We start from the raw sequence: 18351 nt of genomic DNA on the forward strand, positions 1-18351 counted from the left end.
TGGAGGAAGATGAAGGGACAGTTTAAATAGAATCAATGTCTATGAAGGCTGGGCAGATCACTATGATGTTATGCAGTGCAGGAACTAGAAAAGGAATAGCAGCTTCCTTCCGATGCATCATAGACAGGTTTAAAGTAGAGCTGCAGCTAACGATTATTTTCAAAATCGATTAGTTAGCCGATTATTAAGTTCGATTAATCGGTTAATCGGATAAACAATACAAAAAAAAATTAGGACTTCAGTTTGGCAAAGCAATTACACACTGGCATTGACTTGTCATCAGCAGAGCATTGCTGGGAAATCTCATCTGTAATCTCATGAGATCTCAGGAAAAGGCATGTTCCTCCCCTGAGATGATGTGCATGGTCACATGTCCTAGTCACATGTCTAGTCACATGTGCCAGAAATCCAGGAAGTAATAGGAGAACTAATTATCTGCCCTCAGTAAACATGGCCACTGTCAGAAGACTGGGGAAGAAAAGATAAATAAGGTATGCAAAGAATAAAAAGCCAGCAATTATCTAGAAGTATCTGTTTGTAGAGTGTCATTACTAAACATTTCTAAAGGATGTTTGTTGTTATTCTAAAGATATGGGTAAAGGTCCGCTTTAAGTCAAGGTAGACAAGTACTCTATAACATTTGAAAAGCAATATCCCTTATAAAGAAAGCAATTAATACTTACCTGTCCCATTAAACTCCTCTAGGTTAAAGAACAAAGCAAATATCTTCTGCATTCAGAACGTCAGTGTCAGATACTGGCATCTCCTGCTGTGCGTGGGTGTGGCAGAAGGAACCACAGTGCACAATGGGAGATCCTTCATCTGACACCATCTGATCCTTCATCTACACCTGGAAATGTGCAGGATGCTGAAGATCTTTGAGCAAGGTGTATTCTTTAACCTAGTGGAGTTTAGTGGTGCAGGCAATAGGACAGATAAGTAATACTTGCTTTTCTTTACAGGGAAGACAGCTTTTCAGAGCGTCAATCCACCAATGCAACGTGCTCTATGAAACGGGAGGACAAATCCTGTCATTCATCCGCTCCTCCTCCATTCACAGAGTGCATTGTCTTGTGTAGCCATAATAGTATGAGCTCTATTAATGGAGAAGGGAGCAGGAAGGGGCAGGCGAGAGGTTTAACATGTATCAAAAGGAAATATTTCCCTTCCCTATTGGAGACCCAACAGGACATAAAAGTGAGGGGAATTTCGTAATTGAACAGCCGTCACTAGAACTGGTGTCCCCATTGGAAGATTCCCCCTCACCTCTTCTTCTGGTGACAGCCATAAGTAATTCTGATTGAAACAAAATGTGATTTCCAATCAACAAGGTGTTAAATGTAATTTAAAATCTTACTTGCAGTTCAGCTTTTATTGTTTTTCAACACAGGTTTTTATAGTTAGACAACTGTATTTCACTTTCATCATAAATGTATATTGCTTAAAATGTACCTGTGACCGTAAGGGCATTCAAGTTTTAAAATATTCTTAGCAAACAGTAAATGGCGGTAAAAGGCGCTGTGGAGCAATTCAACCTTACATTTGAAAGCAGAAGCACGAATGTCATTCTCGGCAGCTCAGCTCACCCTGCTCCTCTCCGGACATTAGTTCTTCTGCTGTGACCTTTGAGAATGAATTGCTCCACAGTGGCTGCTTTGAGGATGCATTGCTCCATGGTGGCTGCAACTACTGACGTCAGCGTGGGCTTGTTTTAAAGTCTGTTCACTGCTTGATAAGAATAGGTAAATACTTTGTGTCCTTTAATGTCCGTAGCCTGGCCACAGGTTCACTTTAAAGTCCACTTATAACACAAATTTGGTGTGGTAAGTGAAATAATTATCTTTCCAACTGAAGCATACGCTTATGATTTTACAGGCTTTTGAAGTATACATTGTGTTCCTTGGTCACATTTTGTTGGATTAAATGTAGACACAACTGTGAGAAGAACATTTAGAAGAAGAAAGCCTTTATTATAGAGGTGGAGCCAGGCATTAAAATTAAGGCACTAGTCTACCAAAAACTGAATTTTGGTAAAAGCTGCTGAAATCAATCCCCCACTGGCTTCTTTTAACTCTTACCTCTGTAGTTTTCATCTGCACTTCCTCTGATCTGGAGACTCTCATCTTCTGCTGCTTCAGCAGGGCACTCTCACTTCTCTGGTGGCATTTTCTATCATTTAAAATAAGGAGCCATTCAATAGGGTAATCAAAACACCCCGTAGCTCAAGAGATATAGGACATTAGTGGCTGGTTCGGCTAATAGCTACCAAAAACTAAAGTGTCTTTGTTGAGTAGACCGGTACTATAGAAATGCCTGGTTAATGTTGGCTTTCTATGCTATGCGTAATTAAAGTGCTCATGTGACCTACACAGAGGCAGCCATTTTGTGGATTGAATCAATATTTCTTAGACTGTAGCCAGTCATTTTCTGCATCGTCATTAACACTGCTTCAGTCCATAAAATGTCGGACTGAAAATACTGTAAAACAAAAAAAGGAAGTACCGACGTCAAAGTTTTTGCATATGGCAGTGGCATGCCATCTTTTATTTTGTTACTGGCTGCCCTTTGCTGCGTTATAGGGAGAAGGCCATGCTATTGCATGTGGTAGGCCATGTAGCTGTTGAATATAAAAACCAAAAATATACTAATCATAATAATCCAAACCAATGATAGCTACATGCATGTTGCATGAGGCTGCTAGAACTATTTTAGGAATTGTCTGATTCTACATGCAGCTTATTAACTTTTACTTTTGTTTATAGGGTGCCAACACCGAAAACGAGCTGAGAAAAAGAAGGTTAAGTTCCTATCACGTTTCAATGGATTTTTTGGAAGATCCTATTCTGAGACAAAGGGCTTTGAGTATAGCCAGCAATCTTACCAACACAATGGAGGGTACGTTTTTTTCTTTAGCGTATATGTGCAATGCACATGTGAAGAGAAGGGGAGGGCGCAGGAGCAATCTCATGAATGTGTTAGTCTCATTCACTCTCCAATTTCAAGCTGGGGTGGATCCTAGACCAGGCTGTGCGCTGCAGTGTAGACTGCAGAGGTCCAGAACTGGCTGTGCTGCCTGGCGGGGTTGGCTAGATCACAAGACTGGCTGCGCAGATCCTTTCCCTGGCAGCACAGTTTCTTTATGTATTTCAGAAGAGTAAATTTCATTCTGGAAGAATATGTGTTGTATGTGTTGGGGTAGATCTTTACAGGGTGGAGGGAGTTTTCCATGTATAGGTAGGTAGCTAATATGGGGAACCTACAACAGTCCCAGCAATACCTTTGCATCCATTACAGCTGCAGTTTCTGGTGGGAGAGCCTATTGTGAGAGTTGATAGGATTGGCCTGGGCATTTCCCTCAACTAAGCACATTCCTATTAGTAAAGGTTGTTTCCTGTGTCTGCAATACATGCAAAGTTCAAACCTTTCCTAGGTGCCCCAGCTTATATTTTAAAAGACCTAAACAAGACCTAATTTTCATTATCATTTTTTCCTAGAAAGGTAAAGGTTGGCATTACCAGATCTAAGTCCATTGAAAAAGAACTTTTTAGTTTTTTTGTGGCCACTGGAGGAGCAGCTTCTTCTATATCTCAGAGATTTTAGCTGTAAGACCTTCTCACGGTGCCCAAATTTGCGTCTACCATTTAAAATCCAGTAAAAATTGTCTATTTCTGTGAAGTAAAATCAATTTTTTACAAAAATGACCAGGGAGAAACCCCTCCTAAAAGCTGTGGCAGTGGTGGAGCCACAACTGAAAGTGTAGAGATTTAACCACAAGGCTCCCAGAAAGAGCCATTAGCTGATGCTATGCAAAGCTGCAGAGACAAATTAAGGTCAGAATGCCTGCCCAGTTCCAGAAGACCCCATTTGCAATGTCTCAACTGGTATGGCAAACCCATTAGACACCAACTGCCTAAGTGCATCCTCCCTTGTGAAATGACAGGCAGATGAACAACTTTGGACAACTGTGCTACCACTCCTGTTTATTGCAGGGGGATGACAGTTTTAGCTGGGCCCCCCTGCCCCTTTCTGGGTTGCCTTGTAGATGATCTGGCCCTGTAAAGATTTCATATAATGTTTTGTATAATAGGACCAGCTGTGGGTCCTTGGAGCTGTTGACATAATTATACATGCACATTATGGCACACTTAGGGGGTTATTCACTATTGAGCCAAAGGATACAGCCGTAGCTTCGGTGAACCGAAGGGCTGCTGTACGGGCTATTCACAATAGCCTATACAGCACCAACAGGCGGCCGATCGGCTCAGGAGAGCCGAAATCATGTGATTCGGCTCGACTGAGCCAAAGTGACAGCCAAAGCAAAGGCCGGCCGTTAGCCCCGCAAATGACAGCTGGGCAGAGCAGCTGCGCCCAGTTGTAATGACAGTTCAGCATCCCCAAATGACCTGGGGACGCTGATCTGTCATTAAACAATAACAACTGGGCGGAGCCAGCCATGATGTCACGGCCGGCTCCACCCAGTTGTTATTCATTGGCCGGGACCTGCTAGAAGACTCTAGAAGGTGCCGGCCAATAGGAAACAGTTGGGCAGAGCTAGCTGTCACTGCTAGCTCTGCCCAATTGTTTTTCTTTTTTTAATTATTTTTTTTCTTTTTTTAAATATCATTATTTTTTCTTTTGCTATTTATTTACATTCTGAAATGTAATCCAGATGTTGGATCGGCTGAGTTGAATTCCCTCCGCACTTCAGCTCAACTAAATAAAAGAAAACTCTACTTGCTATCAAATTGTTTTATTTTAAACTTTACTTCCGCTTTAAGAATCCATTCTTCTTCATCGTCATTCTGCCTGTCTGAGATATCTGCTGATGGAAGCAGGCTGCCATGCACATGGATTAACACCTTCCAGACACAGAGTAGCTAGACTCTAAGTCTTGTAGGCATGTCAGGGCTGGACCCACATGATGCTGTCATGTACTAAAGAAGGTGTCTGAGCATCATTTCTGTATTTGATGTTAATAGTGTCTAGTGGACTCTTTAATTTTTCTTGTCTCTCCATTGAAATGTCATTATTGTGGCAGGTTTTACCATTGAATTTATCATAGTACATGTCAATCACTGTCCTTTTCAAAATTAAGTATTCCATAATTTAAACTGGAGATGCGTTATCAGGCTGCATGCGTTATCAGGCTGTTTGGAAGAATGGCAAGCCAATGAATAGTCACAGTCAGGCTTAGTCACAATGTAGCAGGCAGCTAAAGTTTAAGCTCTGGGTTCATAGAACTGGAAAAATCCAACATCTGACTAAAGATATGGGACATTTATGCTTTGTCCTCCTGTGCCCAAACACTATCAAATTTCACCCACATTGCTCATCACTAATGACAACAAATGTTAATATAGGGTGTTAATTTATGCAGCAATCTTCTTTATATAAGGGAACATGCAGTTAGATGAAGATGCATTCATAGCCCAATGTTCTAGCATAGAATATACTTTTTTGAGTTCTACTTTAAAGCACATTAGTAATTTAGAAGGTCGTCTCTGCACTTGGTTCTTCTAGAGATAAATATTTTATGTCATGTTTAAGGCCTACTCTAGTCCTTTGTGACTCCATAATAGTTGTCTGTCGCAATGGCAGCACGGGGGTATTATCACTGAACACCCCAGAACACCCCAGAACTTTATTATACATGGGAACTTATAGTTTAACCTAGCCTCTTGCACCTGCTCTTCCCTTATCTCTTCTGCAGCTCCCCAGTATTATATACAAATGAAGACTTACATATGGTTTTCCATGCCCATTAGGTCACATTGCTCTGACTTGGCATTTGGCCACTTAAATTTGGCAATGTGCAAAGCAGGGGGATTATACACCTGAGAGTACCAGGTTTTTCTCGGAAATGCATGCCAGTTGAGTGCTTTTGGTAGTAGTTGTCACTGAAGGGGGCTCTGCCGAAGGTTGGCTTTCTTGGTTTGCAGGCCATGGTGACACATTTGCTATAATTAAATGGAAGGCAAAGCCTGAAATACCACTTTCAAAATAATTTAAAACATTTGCTTCTCTTAGAAAAAGTCAAGTGACTATCTTCCCTACTCTCCTTCCACTCCAAAGCTTCTGGTGTACTTTAAAGTACCAAACAACATTTCCTCTTGGTTTTATGGGAATGGGGAAACATAGATATTCATATTCCCACCACTTTACAGTGTTACAGAGCAGTGAATTAGTGTAGTGTAACACTAAACAGTAATTCTAATTTAACAATGTTATGTTTACAGAATTAGAAGAATCTAGGCAAAAATGTCCTCCGTGCTGGAACAAATTTGCCAATACCTATCTGATATGGGATTGCTCTGACAACTGGCTGAAAATAAAGTATGCCGTCAATGTTGCGGTGATGGACCCCTTCGTTGATCTTGCGATCACCATCTGCATCGTTTTAAATACCTTGTTCATGGCAATGGAGCATTATCCTATAACTCCTGAGTTTGCTGAAGTGCTGTATGTTGGAAATCTGGTAAGTTGTCATTATTTTTTTCATGCTGCTATTATTACCATTATTGTTTTTAATACATATGTGGTGTAGATATATTTTGCTCTGCATTTTTATGAACACTTCATTGAGTAAAAAGTGATAGCATAGAGGAAATATATGGAATTATTTCCTCAAATTCTTTATATACAGACTGCTTCTTCAAATGTTGGTCGGCAAACTGCAGAGCTGAATGGAACCCAGCTGCATCAAGACTTGATTTTATTATAGTCTCCAGAAATCCCAGGACACTGTAATGTGCATTAGCTAAATATTTCTTTGTTCAAGGCCTGCAAGTAGTACGATGTTCCCCACATTGCGGCATACAGAATGTAAAAAGACACTGTCACCTTGCCCATGTAGGGTAAAGTCACATAGCTTACTACCATATACTTCCCTTAACTTCACTTCCTAGCAGCTCTTTGTCCCAGCACAGCAGGCACTGGAATTAGCAATGTCAGCAACACGAGTAAACGACAACAGTAGTCCCTCAGTTATGTGACAGTACTTGGGCCTAGCAATCTAGCAATTGGCCCAAGCACCATCGTAGGGGAGCAAGTCACATACACTTCCATACACTAAAGTGCGGCCACTGTGTGGTGTCTTTTTAAAGCAGCTATTATCAAAGGATGTAGGCTGCAATTTCTGACGTTTCCTTCAGAAACTGTAAGTTCCCTGGCTGTCATGCAGATCCATTGGTTTCAGCAGTTTGGAGTCACTAGCCCGAAATGACGAGGAATATCAAGGAATTCTGACTTTACGTGCAGCATGCTTTTTCTGGGTCAGTGACTCAGAAAATACTGAAGACTGACAGGCAACTTGTATTTTCATGTAGTGCTTACTGAGCGGTACTGACCAAATATATTTTCTATTTTCGTTTTATAAAATCGAGTAGTCTCATTTGGATAATGCTCAGCATTTCTAGCCTATGGTGCATCAAACTGTAGATTTGTTCTTAAATAAGTAACAATATAAATTGATTGGTGTTTTTTTTGTGATTGGGTAATTGCATTACATGCCACAATCCTCAGCTGGAGGAGAAAACCAATACCATTGATGTATTGGTGTAACAAGCTGCAAGGGCTGCAGTCACCATAGGCTCAGTGTTCTGTGAAGTCAGCAAATGTTCTGACTATGCAGAATGTATCCTGCTGAGCTGGCACAATGGAAGCAGTGCTAGCTTGTGTTTATTGAACGCTTTCACTTGCAGCACGTCTAACAAAGTCTCATTTGTGTTTAAATGGAGAGTCTGTGAAAGATCATAGCACTGTGCATTAATCTGACAAGCACAGGCAGGGCAGGTCACACTTGGTCAATAAAGGTGTGTTCTTATTTCATTTTTTTTGTTTGTTTTTTTAATGTACATCCAACTTTTCTGGAACTGAGCATGATAAACTACCTGTAATGTAAGCCCAGTGGCTTAGTGGTTAGCATTTCTGCCTTGCAGCACTGCAGTCCTCAGTCTGAATTCCGGCACACTATCTTTATGTTCTCCCTGTGTTTACATGGGTTTCCTCCCATACTCCAAAGAAATGTTGGGAGGTTAATTGGCTCTTGTCTAAAACGAAAATGCGTTTTGTCGATCGTCGAAATTCGGTCAGTTAGTATTGCTAACAAACGATAATTGAAATCCACATATGTCTGTGCTTGATGGGGCAGTCGTATGGAAATGATGACGGCATGATAAAAATTGAACGATAGTTGTAAGGTGTGTGGGCACCTTAAGGGAGCCTGTTTAATAGCATGGAATTGTGAGATTAACACTTTGCTCAGATGTGAATGGGCCCTAAATTGGCCCTGGTATGTGTGCATGCATGTAAGATAGGGACCTTAGGTTGTAACCTAATTGTGAGCAGGAACTGAAGTGAATATACAGTATGTAAAGCTCTTCATTAATTGTTGGCACTATATAAATCCTATAATAAAATAAAAAATAGCAATGTGCTTAAGGTAATCATAGAAACCAACTGACATTCTTTGTGACTAAATCGTCTGAATATATACTGGTTCAGGAAGCAATGGATGTGGCTTCCAGACACTAATGATACTTATTCACCTTTATATGTTCCCCACATGTCATATTATATGCCCATCTTCTCAGAACCTGAAATAGAAAAAGCAGTTTGGAATGTAAAACAGTAAACCTTCTTCATCCCATAAGAGCCTCTTGGATCGTTTGGAACTTTTTGGTTGCTAGCCTATTGTACTATTGTACCTATGTGTACCTTAGTACAAAAACATTTTTTTGCTGAATTGGGCACAAAAACTTTCATTTAAATGTATTTCTCAATAGCCACATAGGATATAATTCCACTTTTTGTGCACCAAATGCCTTTGAAACCACATATATTGCCTTGTAAATGTAGCAATGATATCATCACTGTGCTACACAACACCTATACAGAGAACAGAGCTGTGGGAGGGTGCCAGCAGGTTTTACCCATTACAGGCTGCCTGCAGAAAACTATAGGAAAGGCAGAGATGAGACCAGTCACCTTGCACAATTAGAAAGAGCAGCAGTGACTGGTTACAGGAAGCTCCTGCACAATGTTTCACAATGGATAACAATACAAATCTAGACGTCATCTAGAATAAAGAAAACACACCATCAAGAAAGAATTCACGTCTCTTTTATTTAGATAATATTTGATTATCCTGGAGTTCAGCTTTATACCACATTTATACCATATTTATCCTTAAAAACTGGAGAAGTTGTCTATGTAGCCAAACTAGGCCATGGACTAGAGTGGTAGGTCCCAAAGCTTCTTTGCTGACTTCCAGAAATGCGTGTATAATAAATATTCCTTACTGCTGCCATGTCTACTAGTGCAATCCTCCATATAATTGGGTACTTACAGATCACTCACAGTCTGTACACCTACTGAACTATTAGAAGGGTATTAGAAGAGTAATGTAAAATTTCCCCACTCTACTAGATGTTGCTCTAGGTGTACTGACACAATGTGGTCAAACTGTCTCTCAGGGGGATCACACAGGGCAGTATAAACCCAGCCATGCCTATAGAATATAACATCCATTTTCCTTTATTTCCATTACTGATAAGTGTAGCTTATTCCTCTTAACTCAGGCTATTGTGGAGAGAGAACAGTGAGTTTACTGGCTGTAGCTTCATGACAGGGGTCACCTTTACTATGTAATGTGACAAAACAAAGACTGCTTATGTAGCAGATATTGCAGCTGCCTTGTAGAAATATTGCTGTGTTCTGAGGGACTGGCATTGAAGAATGATGTAAAGGCGTGAGGATTTAGAGGAGGCTTTCCATGTGCTGTGCAGTTTTACAATCCACCACACCATTTTTTTAATCAATGTCTTTGAACAATACTTCAATTATGGTTGAATGTTGATGGGCTGAATTAAGGTCCTTACACGTGTCATGTTCTCCAGTGGTGGGTACCCTCAACTGTGTCTGGGATGTCACTGGTGGGAGATTTTACCCATCTGCTGAATGGATTTTACACAGACTAACCCTTTATTTCAGTGAATGTATTCTTAAAATAATTAGGGCTATTTCCAAAGAAAGCAGTCATGTTTTACCTTTTACTCTCTAACATGCACTAGGAAATTAAATATGGACTTAGACAGTCTTAGGCTAAGAGCAATCCCAGATGTTTAAAATCAAAAGCCTTCAGGGGTTGCTGTATATTGCACATGCCCTTCAAAAGCTGGGCACTCATGCTGCAAACTGATTGTACAATCTTCATACATTTCTTTTAATGGTACAGCTGAGGTTTAGTTGTTTTTTTGTTGTTGTTGTTTTTTTTTTTTGGGGGGGGGGGGGGGAGTGTAATGGTGCGGATCCCATTAACTGCAGGCTGCTGCTTCTTGTGAAGTCTCACATGCTCCCCCCATAATTAGAAGTGCCAGGTTTTGTCAACTGCAGAAGAGGAAGGAGGGTTGATGGAACACAGGGAAGGTAAGTATAAGAAGGTTGGATATGCTCTTTGCAGAGACACAGCCATTTTCCCCCGCATGGGCAAGGTGACAGTGTCTCTTTAAAGACAGGTCACTAATTGCAGCCTCCGTGTTTCTAATTTGACATAATCCCTTTATGAGTATATTTCTTTTTATTTGCAATTCTGTCCCTAGTGCAGGTGATTCAGCGCTAAATCACGGTCAATCATTTGACTAACTGTCATATTGGGACCATCTCTGGGGTTTTCGTGCAAGAACTAGATTGGCAAGTGTTGCTTATGCACAGGGGAATCAGAGTAGAGCTGTCAGTTATTTATTTTGGAGGAAATGCTCACAAACACAGAGAGATAATATAAACTGCACAAAAAAACAATGCACCAAGCAGGATTTCAACCCAGAAAGCAAGTATAAGCAAGCTAACCACTTAAAGTGTACCTAGCAAATTATGTTTCATGTTCAGTGCATGCAAAGTAATGAGTGAGTGTAACACTTCCAGATAATTATTATGTCTGAGATCACAGTGATCCCGCTGACAATGTTCTACTTGATATAGATCTGTCCCATGTTGCAGCCTTTCACCTTGTTTCCTGTAATTAAGTTTACATGTTGCAGTCTAATCACTAGGGTGAGGAAATGCTTTCTCCTGCCTGCAGCAGACTGATGACTTTTTCTCATCCTGGATAAGGTCACTTGACTAAAGTTCAAGGAGTGCTTTTTAGTGATAGAACTTGGAAAGATACTGAAAGGTCTTTAACCATTGCACCAAACATTGCAAATATGTGTAGCTAAGAAGAGCCATTAGTGTCTGTGTTGATGGGTTTTTGTTCATGTCAGATGGGTTTTGCATTGCCTTACAAGTGTATGCAAATGTAAAACTTGCTTGAAGCAGGTGGAAGGCTGGTAAGAAGAATTTGTCAATTAATTTTGAATGAAACTGAAGCTGCGGACATGAGCCCAAATCTCGTTGTCACAGGCCCTTACATTTATTGTTAACCCAATGCATGTGTTGTCTATATTACTACTCCTTCTTCTCAGTGTGATGGTCTACTGCTATGATGCAGCAGAAGATTTCTTTGTAACACTTTATATAATCTGTGCTGTTTTCAACATGATTTAATGTAATGAAGGAGACGCAGAATAGCTGATGGCGTTAGGTCCTGTATTGCACAATATCTTTTAGTCCATAAAAGAAAAGAAGACAGAACCTAAAATTTGGTAGAGTCACACTCTATCTAAAATTGAATACAATCACACTATATCGAAAATTGTGAACAATCCCACTGTATCTAAAATGTTGTACAAACCCACTATATACAAAATGTAATACAATCCCACTATATACAAAATGTAATACAACCCACTCTATCCAAAATGTAATACAAAGGTTTGTCTATACTTGGGTTTTAAAGTGAAGCTTCACTTTTATGGAAAAAAGCTGCAGTCTTCAGGTCTGTTTTATAGTCTGTTCCGCAGGCACTTGGACAAGTCAGTACCCTAACCTTCTACTATTGAAGATAGGTGGTTGCCTGCCATAGTCTCCTAACTGGGAAAGCAAAATACATGAGTAAACAGAAGGCCTCATTGCAAAATATTTTTTTAGTCCATTAAAGAAAAGAAGACAGAACCTAAAATTTGGTAGAGTCACACTCTATCTAAAATTGAATACAATCACACTATATCGAAAATTGTGAACAATCCCACTGTATCTAAAATGTTGTACAAACCCACTATATACAAAATGTAATACAATCCAATTCTATCCAAAATGTAATACAAAGGTTTGTCTATACTTGGGTTTTAAAGTGAAGCTTCACTTTTATGGAGAAAAGCTATGGAAAAAAGCTGCAGTCTTCAGGTCTGTTTATAGTCTGTTCTGCAGGCACTTGGACAAGTCAGTACCCTAACCTTCTACTATTGAAGATAGGTGGTTGCCTGCCATAGTCTCCTAACTGGGAAAGCAAAATACATGAGTAAACAGAAGGCCTCATTGTTGCCATGGTTGCAAGGAAGCCAGATTAAAACGTTTTTTGCCAGTTTAAGAAAATCACAGCAACCACAGATTTTAATTGAAGTCTGCTGTCAGACAGGCGCTAGAGACAAAGTGTCAGTGGCAGGATCTCTAAAAAGACTGTCTGGTTGCCTTATGGAATTCCCCTCTCTGCAGCCAAATGCAAAAGGATGTCGCTTTGTTGTGCCTGGCATGAATCTCAATCGTTAGCTTTGGGAGCGACATCTTGCTGCCTCAGCTACAGAGGGAGCGATTCCATAGGGTCAAGCAGGCAGCCTCTTAGCGATCCTGCCAATGGAGATTTCAGCAAATCAGGATCGCTTCAACAGTCACCTCTCTGACATCAGCTGAAGGGTGATTTGCAATGACATTATTACAAAATGGCTTGCATTTTTTATCTTATCCATATTTTTTTAAGTGCGTCTGTTCCCACAATTGGTTGTATTTATTGATTTTAATGACGTTTCAATACCAAATCTTACATTTCAATTAGACCGGAGTTGTTCTTTAAGCCCTTGGGTCTCATGGCTAATACTATAAACACTGAAAGAAGGTCTTTAAGTAGTTTTGAATCTGACCCAGATAACTGTCATAACTTCCCGGATTAGCCATAATCCACTACAAAGTTTTCAATTCCTCCTCTGCCAGCACAGATCCTGCACTGTGTTGTTATCCCTTTCTACCAAAGCCATAAAACATTAATAGATTGCAGTGCACTTTGTGTGCCATCTAATTAGCAGCCACACTTTGGCTGAGGTTGTCAATCGCATTGTTTATTCCCTCTTTCATGTACTTTGGAGGGGGGGATAAATTATTAAACAGATTGTCACTCCGCACAGTACCTCTGGAAAGAGCCAAATGACTGGTTTTGTGTGTTTTACGGGAATTGAGCTGCTACCTACAGCAGCTCATGTTTGTTTATTCCCTTTAAAACACAAGCTTTTGTGAACCTCTTTATGTGTTTTGTGATGATTTGTGTGGGGATAAATCAGGAAGACTGGATGTGATTGTGTGACGTCAATGCTGTATTAATAGGAACCCTCAGACATGAAATGTCCTTGCTAATGTGGACTCATGGATAAAGCGTACAGTCAATCCCTACAATTCCTGGTGTTGTCATCTTCTGACTAGCCATAAGAATTAGCATATGGAAGTGCACAGTGTGTTCTCTGATTACAGCACCTGCCAGCCGTTATATCCACCGATATTGGAGCATGAGAGGGAGGTTGCACAGCATTGAGATTGAATGTAGATTAGATGGACCTGATGACTTGTCGCACAGCAAAAAGCAAGTTTTTGTTTGTTTTCTTAAAGATTTAAAGAACTTTGGTGTCATTGGCAGCATATTGTTTTAAACTGAGAGCGGCTGAGGTCACTGAATACAAACACGTATCCTTTTACCTACTTTGCTTTTGGGGGGGTAGACAACAGGCATTCTAGAACCTGAGACCTTCACAAGCAATGTGGCTGTGGTCAGTCCCTCTCCATTCTAATAGCACATAAGGTATGCTGAGGAAAAGCAGAAGCCACATCAAGAGCTAAGCTGCTGCTGCTCTTTTATGGTCCAGTCACAGGCTAGGGGTAGAGAGGTCTACCCACCAATATATATTAACTTCAGTAGTGAAAAGTGAGGTCACCAAATGACCTCTGCTGCCTGGCGGTGGCAGTACGGAAAGTACATAAACATTTAGGTAAAGCAGCTCCCATATTTGTATTTAGCTGTTAGCCTGGGGTGGAATTCTCCTGAAAATACTGAAAATGTGAGCTCACTGAAAATACACATTAGGTTCTCTCTGAGCATGTGTACCTGATGGATCTAGTGAACCAATGTTAATTTGCAGATTTCATTTGATAACATGTTTTATGTTATTGCCTTTTCATTAGGTATTCACTGGTATTTTCACTGCAGAGATGATCTTCAAACTCATTGCACTAGACCCCTACTACTACTTCCAAGTGGGGTGGAATATATTTGACAGTATTATTGTCAGTTTGAGCTTAATGGAACTCGGTCTGTCCAACGTGGAAGGATTGTCAGTACTGAGGTCCTTTAGATTGGTGAGTATACAAATTATAATGTACACATGTTAATGGAGTGTTGGGGGTGAGAGAGAATACCAGTGGATGAACACAGTTCCTCTAGTAGGAAATTAAAAAGGATATATACCGTATTTGCCGGCCTATAAGGCGACTGGGCATATAAGACGACCCCCTCATTTTTCAGTGAAAAGGTTTTGGGCTATACTCGTCGTACAAGACGAGTATAGCCCAAACTAATGTTTAAATACACCCACTAATCTGTCAGCCCGCTGGATGTTCGGTAATACTGTATGTACGTTAGCTTCGGCGAGCGATGTATTCTATTAATGAATTCAAAGCCTGCTTGGATTGGCAGAGGTTGTGTACATCGCTCGCCATGATTGGCTCAGCGCAATATACTGTATGTAGCCGAAGCTACCGTACATACAGCATTACCGCACATCCAGCGGGCTGACAGGTTAGATTGTATACCCGGCGTATAAGACGACCCCAGATTTTCGGGGGATGTCTTTAAGTATAAAAAATTGTCTTTTACACCGGCAAATATGGTAGAAACTAATTTAGGAGCACAGTGGCTTAGTGGTTAGCACCTCTGCCTTGTAGCCCTGGAGTCACGTGATTGAATCCCAGTCCTGGAACACTATCTGCATGGAGTTGGCATCTTCTCCCTTTGCTTGTGTGGGTTTTCTCCCCCACTCCATAGGAAAGTTGGCAGGTTAATTTGCTCCTGTCTAAAGAGGCCCTAGTATATATGTGACTGGGACATTAGATTGGAAGCACCTTGAGGGCAGGGACTGATGTTAATGTACAGTATGTAATGCACTGCATAATTTGTTGGCACTATATAAATACCTTTAATACATAAATTGCAATTGAAACATGTTAGAGGGTGGAGTTCAGATGGCCTTCCTTGCATTGGACTGTTCAACTATTATGGTAGCCTTTATTTCGGAGTGTTGCTACTTTCCTCTTTTTATATTTTTGTGTCTCATGTGGAGAACAAACCACTAGAGAAGCCTGCACCCGAAGCAGGAACTGCGTCGGCGAGTGTAGCTGTACCGGAGCACTGCATTTTCTATTTATGCAAACCTTTATCGTATTATTTGTTAAACAATTTATAACTGTTTGTTTATGTGAAGGGATTGCCTGATTTGTTCATTGCATAAGCAAGCCCTGCTTCCTTCTAAACTCACTAATAAGGTTTACAAACGACAGACTGTGCAGAAAACCATGTTTTCTTTTATTTTTATTAAAACATTTTAAATTACAAAAATACAACTTACATTTTTTAAATGAAATTTAAAATTGAAATGGAAAAAAAAAAAAGCCTTAATGGAATGGAAGTCTTAATACTAACCTGTCCTGATGTCTGCACCCTCGAACTTCGCTGTAAGGAAGAATTGCCACTGCCAGAAGGTTCTTGTGCATTCTTCGACAGAAGTGTTGTAACATGGTCCCCCACTGTGCTCTTTGGCGTCATCCAGCGCCCTCCGCATTACTACAGGACCCAGTGGTAATGCAGGGGCTGGTGGATGGAACCACTGGGCATAGCAGGGGACCAGACATCCAACAAATATGGAAATGTGGGATGCAAAAGATTCTTCAGACAGCAATATCTCTTCAGTACAGCCAATATCAGAGGTGTGGGCAGTGGTACGAGTATTTATTGCCTTTTTCTCCCTGTAGCTTTTGTTTTTTTTCAGTTATGGGGATACAAAAGGCATATAAGGTCTACCTATCTACTAATATTTCAGGATACAAGCAATTAATGACACACTGTACAGATCTAGCAGTGAACCCCGATTCATCTGCAGATAAAAAGTTACCCTCAGCTGTGGAGTGATTATCTGTAAAATGTAACATTATTGTTCAGATACTCCTGCAATTTACAGTGATGCTCTCCAGAGCCTCCACCCAGCATGTCTAAGACTTGCGCACACCAAAGGTTTCTGAGACTTTTATCTATTGAAGTGATTTCTGACGGGTTTATTAAAGTTGAACCTCAGGCAGCTATAAAACACAACAATACAGTTCTGTATTCATCCATCCATCTATCCATCCATCCATCCATCATTAAATGTGTGTTTAAAGGCAAGCAGAGCAAGCACCTGAATTTGAATTGATATTAGACTCTTGTAGTCCATGAACAGCAACGCTTAGATAGGGAAAGGGAGGAGCATCACAAATAGCCAATCAGTTGTGATGCAGTGTAAAAAAAAGGACAGAGCAGAGTGGTACAGATGAGCTCATTAGTCTGCTGCCTCTACTTTCAATGTCCATTCTCAGGGTGTGGGTGGAGAGGAAACCTGTAAGTGTTACTGAACTGCAGCAGAGAAACATCATATCTCCTGCCCTGCCAGACAGTGCTGTCTAAATCTGTGAACTGGATTGACAGAAACACAAATTCTTTGGCAGATAAATCAGCTCTCTTATATGTATATTTATCTGTGTATTTAGCTGTTTGCTAAATAGCCACTTATCTTTTAAATGCTGGATTGATTTACCCACCCTTGCTCCAAAAGATTGTCCTGTATGCATGTCTAGCTTTTTTTTTTCTTTTGGTGGTGGTGGTGGGGGGGTTGATTGTTCTCCTCTCATTCCAGCTTGGCTGTCAGCCAGTTCAATTACCTAAATTGAAGGAAATCCCAGGTACACTTTAGTTAATAAAACGTATGCTTTGTAACATAATTTTGCAGTTAAGTGCCCTGACCCTTTTCCCATGGATAAAATAGAATATGAATTACATATGTGAGAGAAATGATTATCTGTAGCCTGGAAACTGACCTCTGACATTCCAGCAAAATTAGATGTTCCAAAGCTACAAAAATCACTCACAAACAGCAATACTTACTAAATGGTCAGTGTGTAAGATAATGTCATAATTAGTGAAGTGTTTCGGCTAATAAACTCTTAGCAATGAAACTATGATGCTCAGATAGACATAGCGGATTACCAGTTTGTAGTAAAAATGTTAAAACACTTGGGGGGGGTTTAGGTTTAAGAAGGTAGTAGCATTTTTGTTGAATAGTGAATTCATTCTTAGAGATCTCAACATCATATCTCAGGTGGCCATATACACCCCCTAGTTTGAGAGCCTGATGTGACACAAGAGGAGGAAAGGACCATTCATAGCTATGCTATTAGGAGAGGGAGGCATCAGGTAAAGTGTGTATCTACAATCTTTCCTATTCCTACCATCTGCCTAACATTAGCCGTGCTCCAATTGCTGCTTGGTCAGGACCCAGAAGCATTTTTGATTAGCGGTTGGACTAGGCAACAGTTGGAAGCATACACAAATATGTGATTTCCATGGTATTTACTGCCTTTTTCACAGTGATTGACTTTAGTCTATTGACTAAGCCACCAAGGGACAGGTGAAGCATGTTTATAGTGGAAGGATGAACAGAAGGACTGTGGTTGAAAAGAATGAGAGTTGGGAGCTGCATACTAATATCTATGTATCTCTAATGTTTCTCTTTTTCAGCTCCGAGTCTTCAAGTTGGCAAAATCATGGCCTACTCTCAACATGCTGATCAAGATCATCGGTAACTCTGTGGGAGCTCTGGGAAACCTGACCTTGGTGTTGGCTATCATTGTGTTTATTTTTGCTGTGGTCGGCATGCAGCTCTTTGGTAAAAGTTACAAGGAATGTGTCTGCAAAATATCACCTGACACATGTAAACTTCCACGCTGGCACATGAATGACTTCTTCCATTCCTTCTTGATTGTGTTCCGTGTACTGTGTGGAGAGTGGATCGAGACTATGTGGGACTGTATGGAGGTGGCCGGACAATCTATGTGTCTAACAGTGTTTATGATGGTGATGGTCATTGGAAATCTAGTGGTAAGTGTATTGCATTAATGATATATATATATATA

At 40.5% G+C, this 18351-nt stretch overlaps 1 protein-coding gene across 1 annotated transcript in view; it reads left to right on the forward strand.

Annotated features, from left to right (window-relative positions):
* LOC108785202 (sodium channel protein type 2 subunit alpha-like) overlaps positions 1 to 18351 on the forward strand; it is a 128139-nt gene that overhangs the window by 67048 nt on the left and 42740 nt on the right. The window contains exons 13-16 of the mRNA XM_018554239.1: positions 2763 to 2895; positions 6237 to 6475; positions 14317 to 14490; positions 17957 to 18316. Coding sequence (XP_018409741.1) covers positions 2763 to 2895; positions 6237 to 6475; positions 14317 to 14490; positions 17957 to 18316 — 906 coding nt within the window. The remainder of the gene's footprint in view (positions 1 to 2762; positions 2896 to 6236; positions 6476 to 14316; positions 14491 to 17956; positions 18317 to 18351) is intronic.

This window comes from Nanorana parkeri, unplaced genomic scaffold, assembly GCF_000935625.1.
Source record: "Nanorana parkeri isolate BGI_ZX_2015 unplaced genomic scaffold, ASM93562v1 scaffold149, whole genome shotgun sequence".
Taxonomy (NCBI): Eukaryota; Metazoa; Chordata; class Amphibia; order Anura; family Dicroglossidae; genus Nanorana; species Nanorana parkeri.